Raw genomic sequence first — 20,214 nt, forward strand, 5'->3', positions numbered from 1 at the left:
AGTGTACTCTCACAAACTCCCACAGGTGCTGGGTCCCAGGTATTAAATGTTCACTTATATACAGAAAGCTTATAATTTATGTATTTATTTATGTTATTTCACTTTCTTTTTTCAGGTATCACATGTCAGCTTAAATAATAATACATATGATTTAGCAATGGTATCTAGGTGTTATTCGTTTGTATCTGTTGCTTTATGTCTGTTGGTTGTGCTGTTCTTTTTGCATCTCTCTTTCCAGGTGATGGAGCAGACGGAGAACGTTTTATCACTCTCTCCCTTTTATCTCTTCTTTCTTTCACCTCTTCTCTGTTTTCTCTCTCACTTCTTGTTCTTCCTTTACTCTCCCATTGTAGTGTCCATATAATTTGAAATTCTCCCTGCAGGAATCACAATAAAGCTATTTACAAGCATAAATCAAGCGGAGCACTATGGCGAAAGCTGTTCGCTCCACTTGTGAAAGCAAAATCTGGCAATGAGACATCGATTCCTATTGCCACATTGCTAGACAGGACACTGGGGAAAAAAATGACAATAAAGTTGTCTAAGTCATCTTCTCTGTTTAAAAGTGACGGTCAAATAAAAGCAGGCTATCAAAGTTATCCTTCCTTCTTTAGTGAAAGAGGATCTTAAGTCTCTGGCTGATTTTGTCACAGTTTTTCCTTCAGTGGCTGCTGAAAGGCAGCCTAAATTTAGATGCAATGAGCCCCAGAGACTCAACTATCACTATGAGGATCCTCTTTAACCCAATGAAGCAACTTTCAGTTAATTTTTTTTTTGGGGGGGGGGGGGGGGTTGAATCTTGCTCTGGCAGGCCAGATATCCCTCTTCAGTAACAGGATTGGCTACGGTAATGATATGTGGCTCTACCCAGTTAATTTCACTGTGATTGGCTGCAATCATAACTGGAAAACACCCCACATGTCAAGATCTCAGTACCGATGCCTGCTCTGATCATTCATTTCACACACCCGCTTAGCTCCGCCCAGTTTCTCATTACCTGTTCATCTGATCCACCTGCATTAGTCAGTATATATTCAGCCTTCAGACTAGACATCAGTGAATTGGTGACTTTTTGTCCAGCGTTCTCTTTTGATTGACCTGCTGATACAAACCCGATTGCCTCGGGATTCTGAGCCAGCCTGACCCCTGAACCTGTTTTTTCCTGCCTATATTCTGACTGCCTGCCTGGTTTGCCTGACCTGAGTCTGTTCCTGGACTACTTGAGTTTGCCTCAACCTTCCCTGTGTTGTCTGCTTGTTTGTGTACTATCTTGGGGTCCGTTCTTCGTACGTCGCTAACTCAGTTAGCTGGATTTGATTGTTGACGATTTGGCATGATCTTGGATCGTGTGGTTCTTCGAAACTCATCCGGGACTTGCTGTCATAGCAACATGTGCGCAAACTCGCGAGCAGGCTTATTTTATGTAAACAGGATTAGATCGCAGCTGTATAAATGGAGAAGATAGGGAAGTCTGTGCAGCCAGTGCATTTGGACCACCTAGTGGCGGAGGACGGGACAGAATTGTGGAATGCAATTTTGTAATGTTTAATAAAAGCTGAAACAAATAATGCTTAGTTCCTGTCGTTTTATTTAAAAAAATATTTATAAAGAAAAGACAGCAAGTCATCTTTTGCCTGCAATAAGAGATAGTTATGTAAAGTCAGCAATACTACTGTCAAATAGTGTTTTAGAACTTACTCTGAAGGTCCTTTTGAAGCAACTCGATCTCTAGTGCATTTTTTCTCTTTTTTAAGTTGTGGAGTTCAATTTCTCCATTTAATTTGTGTTTTTTTCAAGTCACAATACTAAATTTTTTGTTGAAGATGCCGTTCATATAAGGAACGGATGGCACCCTGTGTCATTTTGTGAAAGAAAAAGGGTGAAACATGCCTCATGCAACAAGAGTAAATATAACCTGTTTTTTTCCAGCCTTTTTCTTAGTGGCTGTTATAAACAGACAAACACATTATTTAACAGTGGCTTTTAAAAAAGAGGAAGACGTTTCTTTTTAAAATACAGTATAATAATTAAAGGCTACCATTTTGTAGAATATTCTTGTACTTCACTTTTTTCCCCATGTTCTAGTGGCTCCCGTGGAGGCTCTGAAAAAGTAAATGTGAAATTATTAAAATGCAAAAATACATACTGCAGAAAGTGATAGAAACATCTAACATGGACAGTATTTACGCATTAATTTGTCTGCTGCTTTTTGCCAGTCCTCTCTCCTGGCTTTAACAGATTTTGAGGTGTTCCCTGTTGTTTTAATTAATGACTCAAATTCGGCATAACCTTCCATTAAAAGCTCGTGTTGTGCTTGGGAGAAAAACTGTGGGCGTTCTTTGTCCATGCTGAACAGCCAATAGCAGCGCTGATGATCATTGTTTCTACTATCGATACATTTCCCCTTTCAAGCAAACGCATGAACGCGCAGTTATCTCAGATAACTCAATCCAGCCATACTAATCATAAACAACAGGTGTGTTCGAAGAACCCAATTAGCCAGATAATGATTAGCTGGATGAAATCATCTTGGATGTCTCATTTGATCTCGGATGTTTTAAGCAGCGTACGAAAAACGGAGCTCTGGACTGTCTTTGACCTCCTTGCCATTCTGATATTTATTAAACCTTTTTAATCTTACCTGCTGTCTGGTTTGAATACTGGATCCTCTGTCTTGGTTTCTGATAGAATTATTTTTACTATTTACTATTTTTACTATTTTATTCTTTTACTATTTTACAATTAGTTACTAAGTTCATGGCATTTATTACGTATATAGTCTTTACTACTAAGAAGTTTTAAGGTTTTATTATAGTGTATTTTATATGACTGATCTTTCATTACTTTATTTTATTGTTCATTAGTTTATTGTGTTAATCATATATTTACTGGAATATATAGACCAGTGGTTACTATTTCATTTTAATATGTATGTATATTGATTTACTCTCTCTCTCTCTTATCGTTGCAGAAAGCCTGCAGAAAGCAGAGAAATATGTTGTGACGACAATAATGTTTTTCTAAATATGTCTGAAACTGTTATGAACTGTATTCATCTATCTGGAGTGCTTACGTATAAATGTACTGTGTAGACTGCTTATCATCTCTGTGTTCTTATGGTCACAGAGTGTTTTGCTTATCCCTACCCTTTAGCTTGACTAATGTAACCAGGGTTTCCCCTAATAAAAGCAAGGAGGGGACAGAGTTGCTTCAGAGCGAGTTTGGAGATCTGTATTAAGCATCTCAGCTCCTCTCCTTACAAGATTTATAAAAACTAATCTCATTGTTGTCTCTCCTTCTTGTGTTGTTAATGAATGTTTTAGGGTGTTTTAACCTGACATAAAGTCTATACAAAACAATAAAAAACAACAACAAATAAACAAAATTGTGTCCCCAAAGCAAATAACAAGCACAACACTATTATTATGATTACTAAACACATTTTCCCATGCCATGTTAACCCGGTTAATTACCAATTCAATGTACTATATGGGCAAGACAAGGCAAGTCTATTTGTAAAGCACATTTCAGTAACAAGACAATTCAGTGCTGTACATGAACAGAACATAAGAAAATAAAACATACAAAGGTAGTAGCAGTGGGTCAAAATAAGTTGAACTACAACTGAGCTAGGGGAAGCATGTTGAATACATTTTAAAATACAGGAACTTTTTTGTGTCAATAAGTGATTTTACATCAGAGACCATAAAAATCATAAGCACGGCCCCCATGGTTCATCCTGGGTCCCCTCCTATTCAATATCTACATGCTCCCTTTTGCTCAGATCATAAAAAGGATCAGTTACCATAACTATGCAGAAAATACAGAGCTCTACATTACCATGTCACTAGGTGACTATGAACCCATTCAAGCGTTGAGTAAATGGCTAGAAAACATCAATACAAGGATGTGCCAAAATGTTCTACAATTGAATAAAAACAAAACTGACATAATATTTTTGGACCAAAAGAGGAGAGATAAAAAGTTAGTGCACAGTTTCAGCTGCTTCAGCTAGAATTCACTGATCAGGCCCGAAATCTGGATGTGCTGATGGACTCAGAGCCAAACCTCCAAAAGCATCTAAAGACAATTACAAAGTCAGCTTTCTATCTCCTGAAGAACATTTACAAGATCAGAGGACTAATGTCTTAGCAGGATCTGGAAAATCTAATCCATGCGTTTATATTTAGTCAAATTGATTTATGCAACGGTGTTTTCACAGGTCTGCCTAAAAAGTGGATCAGACAGCTGTAGCTGATCCAGAACGCTGCTGCCCGTGTCCTCACTGAGACTAAGAAAGTAAAGCACATCACCCCAGTTCTAAAGTCCTTACACTGGCTCCCTGTATCTCAGAGAAAAGACTTTAAAATACTTCTGTTAGTCTATAAATCCCTGAATGGATTAGCACCTAAATACATCACAGACTTGTTATCAGCGTATCAACCCTCCAGACCACTCAGGTCTTCTGGCTCCAGTCTACTCTGCATACCTAGAACATGAACCGGAGAAGGTTTGTTTTTTTATGCTCCACTCCCAGAAAGCTGTAAGAGTGCAGAAACCCTGAGTTCCTTTAAATCAAGGTCAAGCCCCCCTATTTTTTTTAGAGTTGTCTTAGAATGTTAATGTTGAAGTTTGTAGTCCAACTTGTCTTATATCTTGACCTGCTGATACCATTCCTCTGTATGTTTTATTTTCTTGTGTTCTGTTCATGTCCAGGACTTTGAATTGTCTTGTAACTGAAATGTGCTACATTGATAAACTTGCCTTGCCTTAGGAAAGGAAGGTCCAAGATGGACCCTTGAGGAACTTCTCATGTGATCTTTATGGTCTTTGAGGTAAAGTTACCCACTGACACAAAAAAGTCTCTGTCCTTTTAGCAGGATTTAAAACAGTCAAATGCTTTACCACAAAGGCTGGCCTAGTTTTCCAGGTTCCCTTATAGAATGGTGTGATCAGTTGTAGCGAATACTGCACTCAGATACAGCAGTGATAAGATTCAAGGCAGCTTTCTTCCACTGTGAACTTTATACTTAAACCACAATCTTTGCCATCCATAGCCTCCACTAAAAGTTTTTTTTTTTTTTTTTTTTTTTTTTTTTTTTACAATTTTATGGCCTTATCTAAATCCAAAATTACATCTGTTTATTTCCTAAAGTCACCCTGAAAGAGTTACAGGACATTGTTGGGAGAATTAAACCCTCCACCTGCACCCTGGACAGTATCACAACCGCTTTAGTAAAAGCTCCCAAGTTGACCCCTGGACCTTCATCAGTTTGGTTCCAAACTGTTAATTTCACACCTGCCTTACAAAAGGCCATTATCAGACCACTGCTCAAAAAACCCATGCATGATTGTGAATATATCAAATTATAGGGCTGGGTTTGGAAACGAATCGATCTTAAATTGTTGTGCTCATTCAGATTTAGCAGCAGGTTTATTTGGTAAGAAGAAATCTCTATTTTAACCGCTGATATATTTCTGTAAGATGTATAAATTTTCAGTTAGCAAAATATAATTGTTTTTTTTTTTTTGTAAAACTTAGATTCTGTAAAAGCAGAAATGCTCTTCTTCGTCTTCTTCTGCTTGGTAGATATCTGAGGATGTCAGATATCTACCAATCAGGATGTGGGTGAGTGAGTTTTTATTCAGGAAATCTTATGACCACAAATAAGCTGTCATAATTTCCAGCAATAGTATATTTGGGGGTTGTGCAACTGCAACTTTTTGTACTGTTGGAGACAAAAAAAGTAGGAAATTATCATTTCACTGAATAAACACTATACATATCTGAACAATGAAAAAGATGAAAAATGCAAAAAAAACAGAGATGAAGATTGGTCCCACGTTCCACCTCTTACATCTGTCCCAATTCAAAAAAATAATTTACCCTGAAAACAGTGTTAAAATCTGTTAATCCAAAATTATTTGCAGAACTTCTGCAGACTTTGAGGATCTTTGGTTTTAAGGAGCTCCTAATGAATCTTCAAAAAAAAAAAAAACGCTTTAAGACCGGTACTAGTTCTGTTACACTGCTCCATCGTTGCATTTTATTCATTGTATTTTTTTGCTTTCTTGTTTTAATTCAATTCAAAATCTATTGTCTGTATTTATTTTTTCCTCCTTGATAGGTACAGTATTTTTTTCGGACTATAACTTGCACTGATGTTATTGACGGTATAAGTTTTGTTTCATCTAAATGATTTAGTCAAACATTACAGATTCAGAAATGTTATACTTTTATGTCTGGATGTTAAGGAACCTCAAACTACCTTACCTACCACGTCATGGGTGTTCTGCACTCGTACCATTCTGCTTCTTTAGCATTGATGTACAAGGAAAGCTTCTCAGGGCTGCTAATGAGATGATTTTTCAAATGTATAAAAAACTTTAATACTGGTCCAGCTTTCATGCTCCAACCTGATGCACATTGAGCCTAACTTGGCCAGAACCTCCAGCTCTGGTCAGAGAAACATGCACCAAGTGGCAGCCTCCCCATATGCCATAGTTTGAAATGTAGTTGCCGGACTAAAGCACATACTGGAGTTCAGGAGCAACATCATGAGATGATAAAGTAGTTTTTAATGACCAAACAACCAAATAAAAAATTACAGGGACTGGGAAGTATCAACAGTTGGAGCACAACGGAAGATCTGACAAAGAAGGAGATTTACTTGCAGTTTAGGGGAGGAAAAAAACAGAGAGGAAGGCGGAAGGACAGGTGAATGACATAAAGTTGCTGACAGGATAAAAATGGAAAAACAGGATACTGAAGAGAGAGTAATAGAAATAATAAACTAAATCTATGATGTACCGAATAATCAGGCAGTGTTAGGGAGAAATGGAGATCTAACGTAATAACACTAAGAGGGGAAATAGAAGAGCGTGGTCCTGAAGATACAGAATAAACAAACACGGAACACGGGGCAGAGGACTAAGAAACGGTGCAGAGGAAATAGAAACCAACCGAGAACATGACTAAATACCTGAACAATCCTTGAAGGATATAGAAAGCATGATTTGAAAAATATATATATATATACAGCCCTATCATTTCTTCAGGAATGTTTCTATTTTTTAGTATTATGTTTAAGAGTGTCCTTAAGAATTCAAAAATTCACACGTATTTATTGTTTTTCTTTTTGGAGTAGAATCGTTTTTTTTTTTTTTCAACAAACTCATTCATGTATTAAATATAAGCTTTTTATACCTGGGAGACCATATTGTGAATGCCCAAACAATCTTTGATAGACCCTGAATTTGACGGTGCAAAATCCATGTATCAATTATTATTATTTTATATTTATTTTATTTTTATCTACCAGCTGTTGAATAAAAATGACCACATAGTAAATAATTTAAGCAATAGCTCCAGGACTGTGCTGACACAGGGCAAACATATTATGCTAGTAGTAAAATTATGAGTTATTCTGTTAGTTAACGGGTTGACTTTTTTTAAGCAGTGTAGTTTGGAAACGTCTGATTTTTGCTGTTTAACTGAACTTGGGAGCAACACTGACATCTAGCGTCCGCCAATCAGAACTAACACACAACATAAATCTGCCGATAAAAAAACAAGCATTTAGAGTTTTACTGAGTTGACAACATATTTTATTATGAATTAGTCTATTTCAGATAAATGTAAAACTGAGAATGAGAGAACGAGAGGAAAAGCCAACGTGAAAGCGGCCCACCCCCCTCATTCAGCCACTTGGTCCAGTCTGTGACCCGGAAGTAGTGGACGTGTTTACAATCCGAGTCAGCTGACTTGCTTTCACCGGGCTGTGACAGACCCTCGCAGCTTTTAACGGGTTACTGCAGCTGTATGTGATACATCAGGGTTCATTCAGTGACTTCTAGTCTGTGCTGAGTCTCCATCTTCTTCACTTTGACTGTAATCCTTCAGGCAGTGCAGCGGGCAGTTCAGGAGCTGCTCCATTAGCGGAGGCTGGCAACAGTGTTTAACTTCTAAAGCAACATTCAGGAGACTTTCTGACGATGGAGAAGGTTGCTAAAGGTAAGTTAAAGGTGTTTATACCATGTTTATGTCATCTTAGACTCGTCTCCGATAATAGATCTATTATGCGTTAATAAAGCTGCGTTAATAAAGCTGAGATCAACATGTCAGTGGACTGTTAAACATATCAAGCCTCCTGGCTCCTCTCTGTGTCTCCAAAGATGTTTTCAGAATCATCCACATAGAAATGCATGTAATCCATGTGTAGTTTTGTTTTCCTGTCTAAACTGTATTGACTGTGAGCCTTGTTGATCCTGTAGATGTTGGTGATATCCAGTCCAGACTGTTGGACCACAGACCTGTTATCAGTGCAGAAGTTCGCTACTTTGTCAGAGAGTTTGAGGTACTTTGAGCATAACATTATGATCCAGCCTGGACACCATATAAATAATAATAAATAAATAAATAAATACATAAACAATAATTGATTTTACCTCTAATGATCCAGCCTGGACACCATATAAATAATAATAATAATAATAAGAATTATTATTATTATTATTATTATTATTATTATTATTATTATTATTATTATAAACAATAATTGATTTTACCTATGAGCATTTTATTCTAATGTCTTAGATATTTTTAAGAGTTCTGTCTATATGGGTTGGAAACACTGTAATGTGGACTTCTAAAAGGCTTTTAATATGAACCATTGGTAGTTGGAAGTATGACTTTAAATATGTGATTTCCAGACAGAGGTTTTTACTTTAATTTGCAGCAGTTTGTATTTTTTGTGCTGCAATTCTTAATTGCTTTAGATTTTTTTCTGATAAGACAAACTTTCACTTTTCTCCCACTTTCCCTTTCACTCAACTTATGGCATAAAGTATGATATAAATTAAGTGTGAGCCATTTGTCTTTAAATAAACTTAAACAGCATTTAACAGACTTTTTATTGATGCTTTGATTGCTAGTTAGTTTCATTGAAGAATTGGCCTCTTCAGATCACACAGTGTCAGTCATATTTGTTGACACACTTGGTAAAGCTGAGTAAAAGCATTAAAATAAAGTCAGATTTTACTGTGAAATCATAATCTCTGAAAATTTCAAAACAAAAGTAGGTAAAAAAAATAAGGCACCAACTACTGACGTTAGCAATCCTTTTAAATAATTGTAACTGAAGTATTTTTTGTTGATATTCATCTCTTAGGCTAATTGGAGTTTTTTTGAATTACTTTTTACTAATCAAACTCACTGTTGGTGAACAATTTCTAAAAGTAGCATCTTGGGTTATCAAGTGTATATTAACTATTCAACATGAATATATTTATTTTTACTAAATGTTTGATTGCATTGTGTGATTTTTATTTTTTTAAACAAATTTCCCCCTCTAAGATTGAGCTTTTCAGCAGCAAACATCCACAGTGAATTGGTACGCAACAAAACTGTTATAGTGTATGACCTGTGATGCTACGGGCCTATTTCTCTCCCAACAGCATTACAAGCTTTCTTTGTGTTTACAGCTTCATGGAAGATTTAAATAACCAGCGAAACTATAGTAATGGGCTGAAGAGAAGAGAACTGAAGGGACGATCGAGAAGTCTGGAAGATCTGGACAGATTGTGGAAAGAGCCACTGGTGTTTTTTTTTCTCCACACATTTTTTTTCCTAAAGTATTCAATGTCAGATTACGCTGCTGTTTTAAAACTATGTATTTTAAAGCTTTTTAATAATCGTCTGGAACACCCTATAATCACTGTGACTGTGGATGCTGGGTACATTTGGTCATACCCCAATCTACTCCAGCTTTATTTACAAACTTTCCTCTCTTACCATTTTCCTTGAATATAGCTTTAAGGTATTTTTCCTTTGCTGTTCTGTAGGAGAAGCGAGGTTTGAGGGAGTGCCGGCTGCTGGAGAACCTGAATAAAATGGTCCAGGAGGCAAACGAGCAAATGCTGCCCTCTAATTTAGAGGAAATGAGCCAGAAACTGTCTGACATCAGTAAGCGCTGTAAGGACCTTCCCCCCTTATCATTCTAAACTTCTGGATGGATGACATGGCCACCACCATCATGATAGTGAGCTGATTTCCTTCTCTGTTTTTCCTCTCAGTGGAGGCTGCTAATCACATGGCAGAGAGAGTCCAGCAGAGGGAGCTGGAGGCACAGCAGGTAAAAAACAGGGACTGCAGCAGATGGTGTTAGATTGAGACACTCTTAGCTTCTTGTAGAAATTTATCATGTTTTACTTGGCTCTGCCTTATAAAAACAAGACACGGTTTTCTTGAACTATTTTCCAACTCCTCATCTTCCTCGTGTCCTTCCAGAACACCGGGCTGCAGGCGAACATGGAGAAATTAAAAGAGGACTGGGCTGAGTTTGTGAAGGAGCAGCAGAGATTAAAGGAAGAGGTGGATGAGGAGCACGCTAAGGCTGTTGGAGAACTCAGCTCTCGCTTTAGTGAAAAGAAGAAGGACTTGGTACAATTTTCTCTCTGACCACTTTTCTATTGTATGAACGGTTAACATTTGTTTATCAAACTTGTACTTGGTGTTGGCAGAAAAACAGCCAATAGTCACTGATGATGAATAAAAAGGTCAAATGTGACCTAGTATTTATTGATGACGTTTCTGCAGCATGTGAAAAGTTACTTCCATCCCGGGTGATAAATGACAATGATTTTGGTTAATTTTACAGTAAATTCCTTACGTATTGCTCCTTTAAATAAAATGCATAGAACTAGGAAAATTTTGTTTTGTCAAATTTACTAAAAGCAAAAGTTATAACAACTACAAACTCGAGGGACAAAATCGCTTCAAATATTTAAACTATCATTGCAAACAAAACATCACACATTTCATCTCTGGTGAAGATAAAAGAGGAACAGAAGCTACAGCAGAGCTTAAACATTTCATAACCCTAAAAGATATGACAGGGGATCTGAACTCTAGTTTAGGTAATTTGAAAAACTGAAAATTAGTTTGAAAAAAGATATTTCCTTACACTGCATAAAAAGACACCTTTCCTTCAGTGGAGAGGATTAAATTGTGGCTAAAGGATATTCAAGTAACATTTTATTTTTGTAATAAAATTGTATCTCAATGACAGATAATTTGTTTTGCTTTCTTCAAATCCAGAAGTTTACATACACTTAAAGCAATTTGGGAAATCCCAGATTTTGATCTCGTGGCTTCAGAAATTTCTGAAAATGTCTTTAATTCACAACATTTGAGTTAAGCTGAGGCACAGGTCTGGGTTTGTTTTAAATACAAATACTTTATTTTTAGATACATATTCTTTGGTCATTATCCATATTTAAACAAGTTACTGTGTTTGATATAGGAGCTTTTAGCCCTGAGGTTTTTGTTTTGTAGAATAGAACCGGAACGTTTCATCCACTTCTATCTATCATGGTGTGAAATGCATACAAATCTTGACACAATATGCAAAGGATGTCCTTTGTAATTTAAAAATGTCAAAATAAAGCAAAATTGAGGATGAGGATGTTTGCATTTTAACTCAAAAGTACTTTTGTTAAAAAAAAAAGTTATTTTTTCTTCACTTGAGCGTAGACATCCTCTGGACAGTCAGGAGAAACTTTGACCTGAGCGTACACCGTGTCCTGCTGTCCTCCGTCCTGCACTGAGACGGAGGAATCTTCATGTCCTCTCTGTAGGAAGTTCACTTCTCCATAATTGAGTTCTTCCTCTGCTTTGTTGGCTGCTACCTGAGCCTCCACACCTGTCTGACTCTGTGGGAAAATAAAATGTATTATTGTTCATGCAGATGCAGCCACAAACCTCCAGATGAAACTCAGTGCAGAGCTGCACAGAGAGGTGGAACATTTCCCCACCTGAGTCTGTTGGGGAGTTAGATGTTTGAACTTGAACCGCCTGGAAGACATCAGAGAGCCGTCAGATACGTGTTTTGAATTTTGTGAAAACTTCCAAATTGTCCGCCTTGTTTGAATGTTTTTGTGATCTTAATGGGGTTTTTTTCTCACAGTTCTAATGTGACAACATGTAATATATTGTAATTAGTCTGGAGCATCCATCCCTGCTGTCCATCTCCAGATCTATGTTCAGTTATAAAACACAAAGACAAAATCACTGAATCTTATCTAGGATAAATCCTGAACCAAACGCTGCTGAGTAAATGCTAATGGTTTCTAAACTTAAATATGTTCATCATGGATTCACCTAAAATACCCCTGCCTCTTCCATATCATCCACCATCATATGAATGTTAATGGAAAGCATCAGTTTAAGATCCTCACCAAACAGAGATCACCAGGCAGATGAGCACAATGACAACAATCACTGCAAGAAGTGGAATCAAATACTGAAACATCTCTGCTCCTGGAAAAGAAAAACTTTTTTTCTTAAAATTTAAAAGAAGGAGTAAAGTTATATCTATACATAAACACACACTTTTAAAGTTGGATATTCACAGCACAGATGAGCGATAAAAGTGGTATGGTATAAAGTAAAGTGTTCTAAGAACATCACATGGCTTTATCCTTATAACTTACCTTCAGTTCTTGCAAGGATCACTGATGAGTTCTGATGACCCAGATCATTTGTAGCCACACAGTAATACTCTCCTCCCTCAGTAGCTCTGAAGCTGTAAACCTGCCCCACAGAGACATTAATGGCTCCATGTTTGCTGTTCCTGTACCAGGTGAAGCTGGCAGGAGGCTTGGCTCTGCTGGAGCAGCTCAGCTCCACCCAACTACCTGCTGACACCAAACCTGATGGACTGATGGATGCTGAGGTGTCTCTAGGAGCATCTGAGGAAAATGGGACACACATTAACTTTACTGATCAGAAACAGCTGAACCATGACGTGCTGACAGGATCACTTACATGAAACACTGAGAGTCACTTCTGTCTCTGCTGTCTTGCTTCCTCCATTCACAGGATATGTGGCAGAACAGCTGATGTTGTATCCATCATGTGTGTCTGACAGAGTGATGGCCTCCTGGATTTTAGTTGTAAAGGTTCCCTCTGTGTTTTTCTCTGTTTGTCTGTGAGAGTCTTGTTGGAGATTCCAGGTGAGTTCAGGAGGTGAGTGTGGACAGGGAGTCAAAGCTGAGCAGCTGATAGTGACAGACTGATCCTCCTTCAGATCAGCAGGGATGTTAATGCTGGGACTCCAAGGAGAATCTGGAAGTTCACACAAGACATTTTAAACAATATTTATTTTCTTCTGTTATTATTTCACAGTGTAAATTTTCAAAGAGGCAACCAAACGTGTGACCAAAGAGTTTAGTTATCAACATCACATCTGATTCAAAATAGCACATTGACTATTCACTGTTTCTATATTTATTTGAGGATCAGGAAATACTGAATAACTGACTGATGATAAGTTTCCAGATACGCTCCTTCAGGCAACAAGTTGCATCTGATAACTGGTTTTAAAGGTGTTAAAACAGTTATTAATTACACTTTTGAAAATATAACTTCAATGCATCAGATGGATAAACCTTGGAGAGCACAAACAAACTGATGTTTCTGCTTTTATTTAGGGCAAGTGTCAAATATGAGATAAAATATTTATTAACATTAATATTTACTATACAGTCAATGGAAATAGATTTTTTCTAGGTTTTATGGCATTAGTGGCTCATTTGTTACAAAGTAGGCTGACAGGGGAGGGGGTTTGAGAGAGGGGGGAAGTCATGCATTAAAGGACCTCAGGTCGGAATCAAACCTGGGTCAGCCGCGACGAGAACCAAGGCCTCTTCATGTGGGTGGGGCTTACTACTCCTACGCCATTGGAGCACGCCCCCAAAATGAATGTTTTAAACCTGTCAAGGGTTACACTGTTCTTGGTTTTTGTATGTATTTATTTAGTTAGTTACATTCTGCCTGCTTCTGTTGTTCCCCTCTCTCACCTCCTGTTCTCCAGTGTTTTTGTAAGTTTTTGGATTTTCTTTGTCAAACTCACTCATAACCGCTCCCTTGCCTTGGTCTCTAAACAGTAAAACATCCACAGAGTGAGATGTATACCATATGGAAAAGCCAAATGTTTGAAACAGCATTGATTATGTGTCAAGCAATAAACAAGATGTTTCCTGAAAATATTCAAAAATGTTTTTTTTATAATAAAGAGAGGGGATCAAATCAAAAACATCCGAGTGTCCTAACAACATCTAAAAAGTTGTGTTTTTCTATACATTTAGTACAGCGGTGGCGCTCAAGTACCATTCAACCATGACTCAGTTGAAAAGGCTGAAAAACAAGATGGTCTTCAGAGCAGAGGGAGGACTGAAGGGCTTTGAGCATTACCAGATTCTTTTTTTTTTCAAGATCACTTATTTACATTACATATTTTCTTTTGTCTATAAATATCCACATATCCAATATGCATGCTTGGGGTAGTGATGGGGTTATTGTTCAAGAACAAAACATTATGAAATTAATCGGTAATTATTACCAAAGTACAAGAACTAGGATTAAATAAGCAGAATTTCTTCTTACTCACTTTTGGTTACATTGGCATTACTCTTTTTGGTACTGTTTGACTATTTTGACTGTAGTTTTTCCTTGTTTTGTTTATATATGAATTCATTTATTTTTTATTTGTATTGTTGTTTTGTTTCTAAAATAAATATCTAATACTATACCAACTAAACTGATTTTCAAAAAGACTTTGTTCCTTCAAAGCATTTTATTTCAGGAAGACAAAGCTAATTTAAGATAAGAATTCCTTTATTGTCCCATAATGGGGAATCTCTGGGGGGGGCGGGGTTAAGATAAGATTTAGATTTGTATAACTTTGTGAATGTGTGTAGAGTAAAAGTCTCACCTTCCACTGTTATCTGCAGCGGACTAGAACACGCAGTTGCTTTGTAGCCTCCGTTCTCGATTCTGAGGAAGTATCTGACCTCTTGACTTGTAGTTAGATCAGAAAACAGAGTGGTGCAGTTTTTCTGACTCAGCTTTCCTGTAATTTCTATTGGATAGGTGTTAACTCCATAACTGATGTCCAACAGATACGTATCACTTCGAATCCATGCTCCAGAGGTTTTTATTCTGCTGTCAAATACTGTGCTTCCACTTTCAGCAGTGAACCTACACGGTACTTCCAGGCAAGATCCACTCAGTGCTTTAAACTGCGTTGGTGTAGTAATGGAAATATGTGCTGTTACCTTACCACAAGAATCAGTATAAATTCCTGTCAAAAAGACAGAAGATGAAAACAATGTGGAGCAAAATCTACCTGAAGAGAAACTTCATGATCCACAAACTCCAGTTCAGCTGCAGCATGCTACATTGTTAGCCTTTAAACAATATCAGGATCAAATATTTCAGACTAAAAATTATGAATTTGATGTCTCAAATAAAAGGAAGTGACCAACCAGCTCACCTGGAAGAAAGAAGACACTCAGTAACATGTTGATGGTCAGCACGTTCTCTGACAGAGCTGCCACCAGACTCTGGTAGTCCTTCATCTCAGACTGAAAACATGATAAAAACAAGTCATTTAAACAAAACTGAAGTGCCTACATTATCTCTTGTGCTAAACCCTTTTAAATTTTAATCTAAATTAAAAACAGAATTTACCACACCAGAATGCCAGTAGAGTTGGATTTTGGAGTGAATTCTGAATATGAAATCAGAACATTTGCAAATAATGAAAAACAAAAGTGTTTTTCAGCATCCATCCATCCATTTTCCAAACCGCTTTATCCCTCATGGGGTCGCGGGTGCCTATCTCCAGCTGTCAAATGGGCGAGAGGCGGGGTACACCCTGGACAGGTCGCCAGTCTGTTGCAGGGCAACACAGAGAGACAAACAACCATTCACACACACACTCACACCTAAGGACAATTTGGAGAAGCCAATCAACCTAACAGTCATGTTTTTGGACTGTGGGAGGAAGCCGGAGTACCCGGAGAGAACCCACGCATGCACAGGGAGAACATGCAAACTCCATGCAGAAAGACCCAGGGGTGTACTCGAACCCAGGACCTTCTTGCTGCAAGGCAACAGCGCTACCCACTGCGCCACTGTGCAGCTGTTTTTCAGCTGCACATGTTTTTCAGCATATAATTTTAAATAGTTATTTTAAGAAAGTTGCAATGAAAATACAAGAGAGTACATTTTCCTACCATTTAAATTTAAAGCCAAAATAAAATCTTACGTCCGAGGAGGGATAGCAGTCAGTCAGCAGAGATCAAATAATCGCCTTCTCTGTTCAAAAGCGACGGTCATGTTGAAATAGGCTGATGCAATCCTTCCTTCTTCTATGAAAGAGGATGTCAGAGCATCTTCTGACCATCAAAGTGTGACTGATGTCTTGTCAAGATAATCATACAATGTTTACTCCTCTGCTTAAAGAGAGCTGGAATAATCATGCATCTGGCAAAGGATGTCTGTGACATTAAATGTTTTCATAAAGTTAAAAAAATGATCTTTGCATTAGAAAATTGTATATATTTAGCATAAATAATCAAATTAGCCTGCAAGCCAAAATCTTGTGTTGACCAAGGTAATCAGTGAAGTCAGTCAGCAGCAAGAGATGAAGTAGCCATGTGTGTGCTGGAGCACACACAACGAAACTTCGTTCTGCACTCTGTACATACAAAATGACAAAGTTGTCTAAGTCTAAGTCATCTTCTCTGTTTAAAAGTGACTGTCATATAAAAGCAGACTATCAAAGTTATCCTTCCTTCTTTAGTGAAAGAGGATCTCAAGTCTATGGCTGATTTTGTCACAGTTTTTCCTTCAGTGTCTGCTGAAAGGCAGCCTAAATTTAGATGCCATGGGCCTCAGAGACTCAACACTATAAGGATCCTCTTGAACCAAATGAACCAACTTTCTGTTTATTTCAATCAGTTCTTTTTTGAGGGGGGGGAGGGGGGGGGGTTGAATCTTGCTCTGGCAGGCCAGATATCCCTCCTCAGTAACAGGGTTGGTTACGGTAATGATATGTGGCTCTACCTAGTTCATTTCACTCTGATTGGCTGCAACCATAACTGGAAACTCCCCACGTGTCACGATCTCGGCACTGATGCCTGCTCTGATTGCTCATTTCACACACCTGCTCAGCTCCGCCCAGTTTCTCATTACCTGTTCATCTGATCCACCTGCATTAGTCAGTATATATTCAGCCTTCAGACCAGACATCACTGAATTGGTGACTTTTTGTCCAGCGTTCTGTTTTGATTGACCTGTTGATACAAACCCAATTGCTTCCGGATTCTGAGCCAGCCTGACCCCTGAACCTTTTTTTCCTGCCTATTCTGACTGCCTGCCTGGTTTGCCTGACCTGTGTCTGTTCCTGGATTACCTGAGTTTGCCTCATCCCTCCCTGCGTTGTCTGCTTGTTTGTGTATCCTGGACTGTTTTTGACCTCCTTGCCATTCTGACATTTATTAAACCTTCTTAATCTTACCTGCTGTCTGGTTTGAATTCTGGATCCTCTGTCTTGCTTTCATGACACCACATCCTTCCCCCCTACATCCAAACCTCTCTTCTCGGCAAAATGCTCCATCATAAATCTATTACCATGGTAATATTGCCAGAGGTAGTGCTTATGCTGCAGGATGTCAGACAGGCAAAGGGCAAGCTGACCGAAGGCTTTAACCTGGCAGGGCGACTCACGATCCACACAGTGGGACCAAAGTTCACTGCAGCAGGGCAGCAAGCTCGGGGAGGCTGTTTGCTTGATCCTGTGCTCTAATTGGAGAATATGAATTATGTTGAAAGATAACCTACATAGAAAGAAACTGTTTACTCATCTGACTATTTCTGAGCAAAGAAACAAAACTGACCACCCATGAGCTGGTCCTTTGGTACCTAGACTTCTCATTCACACGACCTAATCAGAGCACAACAGATCATATTATACCCTCAAAACCACAGGAAAAATTACGTTTGTTGTCATGGCCCCTTTAAACTCCAGATCCGTCACAAATAAAAAGTTTATACTTGATTACTTTTTTTCCAATTTCACTTTCGGGACTCTCAATTGTCGGAAGAACTGTGAACTAAACCAGGTGAAATCAGCACGTTCTCATTCCTTAGGTCCTCACTCTCCTCCTGACTTGGTGGAGGGATAGCAACTGTCCACAAAAACATTTTTCAATGCGGACTTTTGTCTAAAATTACTTTTTCTTCTTTTGAACTGCAGCTGTTGGTGGCTCAGCTCACACATCTTGTTTTATGTGTGGGTATTAATCACCCACTGCAGTTTGAATTTTTGTCGGAAATTTTCAGATTTTTTTTCGTCGACTTTATTCCCAAACATGATCATGTTTTCATCTGCAGGGGTTTTAACATTCATGTCTGTTGTCCTACTGAGTCGTTTGCTCCTGACTTTTTAGGCTTTTAGTCTGACACAATCTGTATGTGGACCAACCCACCACCTCAGACATACTCTGGACCCAGTTGTCTTTCATAGACTGAGGCTACTGACCCAAATCATTTCCCCATCTGTGTTGAATTCACAGCTCTCTCTGCAGCCCGTAAACCATTGGTAAGGGGTTGCCATCATTGCATCATTACCTCTGATACTGCTAAACAGTTTCCTGCTGCTTTTATGCATTTGCACTTCTCTTCTTAAACTGGTCTAGATCCCCTGTTGTGTCCTAATAACTTAATTTCCTCTTTTTTTATGGTGATTGTCAAGAGACTCTGGATTTTGCTGCTCCTGTTAAATTTAAAAACTCCACAAGCTGTACCATGGTAATACAATGATAACACGTAAACTAAGACGACAATGCTAAATGATGGTGGAAGCACGACATGTTTAATCTGCTCTCTTTAAAAACAGTCTTGCTCAGTAGCAGAGATCTGTTAAACCAAAAACTCAATTTTTGTCTAACATCATAATTAACAGCAGCCATTGCCCTAGAGTGTTTTTTGATATAATCAGTGTTTACCTAACTACAGCCATTTTTAGAAAACAATTATATTTTGGAATCATTTCAGTCTAGCTTCAGACTGTAACACAGCACAGAGTCTGCCCTAAAAGTATATAACAACGTTGCTATTTCTGTTGATGACAGGTGGCCAGTTGTTCTGGTGCTGCCAGACCTCACGGCAGCCTTGGACACATTGATCATTTGGTCCATCTATCTTGCTTATGCCACATTGCTCAAATGGTTTACATCCTATCTGATAGACAGGTGTTTCACAGGTAAGAATAATAACAGTGCTCCTCTGTCATGTGAGGTCCCACAGGATTTCATTCTCAGATGACCTTCAGATTTACCTGTCTTTAAAACCAGATAACAGTCACACTCAATCAGAATCAGACACAAATTTATTGTCAAGTAGGTTGGGACTTACAAGGAATTTGACTTGGTGTTGCAGACAAAAAAGGTGTGTATATATACAGAATCTAGAGCTATATACACAGTAGAATGTGCGTTAATGTAACACAGAAGGTCTGGAGATGCTATGTTGGTGTAGCTTGTAGGTCCAGAACGGCGGAGGGAGAGACAGTGTCCAGTGTCACGGGCGGCTCTTGGCCTTGTTGATAAGGCTGGTAGTAGATGGGAAGAAACTGTTCTTGTGGCGTGATGTTTTGGTCCTGATGGACTGCAGCCTCTGCCAGAGGGAAGTGTCTGAAATATTTTGTGACTGGGGTACGAGGGTTCAGCCACAATCTTCCCTGCACGCCTCAGAGTCCTGGAGGCGTACAGGTCCTGGAGAGATGAAAGATTGCAGCCAATCACCTTCTCTGCAGACCGGATGACACGCTGCAGTCTGCCCTTGTCCTTAGCGGTGGCACCAGCGTACCAGATGGTGATGGAGGAGGTGAGGATGGACTCAATGATGGAAGAGTAGAACTGCACCATCATTGACCTTGGCAGGTTGAATTTCTTCAGCTGGCGCAGGAAGTACATCCTCTGCTGGGTTTTCTTGGTGGGAGAGCTGGGAGAACTTCTCCTGAAGCAAAGCTGGGATGATTGTGTTGAAGGCAGAGCTGAAATCCACAAACAGGATCCTGGCGTAGGTTCATGCAGAGTCCAGGTGCAGGAGGATGTGGTGAAGGGCCAAATTGACAGCGTCGTCTGCAGACCTGTTGGCTTTGTAGGCAAATTGTAAGGGGTCCAGAAGGGGGTCAGTGATCTCCTTCAGGTGTGAAAGAACAAGGCACTCAAAGGACTTCATAACCACAGAGGTCAGGGCGACGGGTCTAAAGTCATTAAGTCCTGTGGACCTTGGCTTCTTGGGAACATGGATAATAATAGAGGATTTGAAAGAGGTTGGCGTGTCACATGTCGCCAATGAGG

General features: G+C 38.7%; 2 protein-coding genes across 5 annotated transcripts; one reads left to right on the forward strand and one right to left on the reverse strand.

Annotated features, from left to right (window-relative positions):
• Positions 1 to 7,742: 7,742 nt before the first annotated feature.
• Positions 7,743 to 10,568, forward strand: LOC105922351 (biogenesis of lysosomal organelles complex-1, subunit 5, muted). Of its 4 annotated transcripts, none has more exons than XM_021313999.2 (6): positions 7,743 to 7,820; positions 7,904 to 8,014; positions 8,275 to 8,357; positions 9,844 to 9,973; positions 10,075 to 10,133; positions 10,289 to 10,459. In XM_021313999.2, the coding sequence occupies exons 2-6, from the start codon at positions 7,996 to 7,998 to the stop codon at positions 10,457 to 10,459; spliced, it is 462 nt and encodes a 153-aa protein (XP_021169674.2). In that variant the 5' UTR covers positions 7,743 to 7,820; positions 7,904 to 7,995. The 4 variants fall into 4 exon arrangements, with proteins under 4 accessions (XP_021169674.2, XP_035981101.1, XP_035981103.1 ...); XM_036125210.1 differs by having other exon boundaries at positions 7,773 to 7,808; XM_036125209.1 differs by lacking the exons at positions 7,743 to 7,820; positions 7,904 to 8,014 and adding exons at positions 9,356 to 9,392; positions 9,484 to 9,598 and having other exon boundaries at positions 8,289 to 8,357; positions 10,289 to 10,568.
• Positions 10,569 to 10,907: 339 nt separating this feature from the next.
• On the reverse strand, positions 10,908 to 15,420 carry LOC118556990 (B-cell receptor CD22-like). Its single transcript, XM_036125778.1, has 8 exons — positions 15,328 to 15,420; positions 15,118 to 15,143; positions 14,775 to 14,947; positions 12,827 to 13,126; positions 12,493 to 12,750; positions 12,238 to 12,319; positions 11,815 to 11,854; positions 10,908 to 11,712 (listed from the first exon to the last, which is right to left on the reverse strand). The coding sequence occupies exons 1-8, from the start codon at positions 15,418 to 15,420 to the stop codon at positions 11,509 to 11,511; spliced, it is 1,176 nt and encodes a 391-aa protein (XP_035981671.1). The 3' UTR covers positions 10,908 to 11,508.
• Positions 15,421 to 20,214: the final 4,794 nt, after the last annotated feature.

The sequence above is a fragment of the Fundulus heteroclitus genome, chromosome 21 (genome assembly GCF_011125445.2).
Source record: "Fundulus heteroclitus isolate FHET01 chromosome 21, MU-UCD_Fhet_4.1, whole genome shotgun sequence".
NCBI classification, from domain to species: domain Eukaryota; kingdom Metazoa; phylum Chordata; class Actinopteri; order Cyprinodontiformes; family Fundulidae; genus Fundulus; species Fundulus heteroclitus.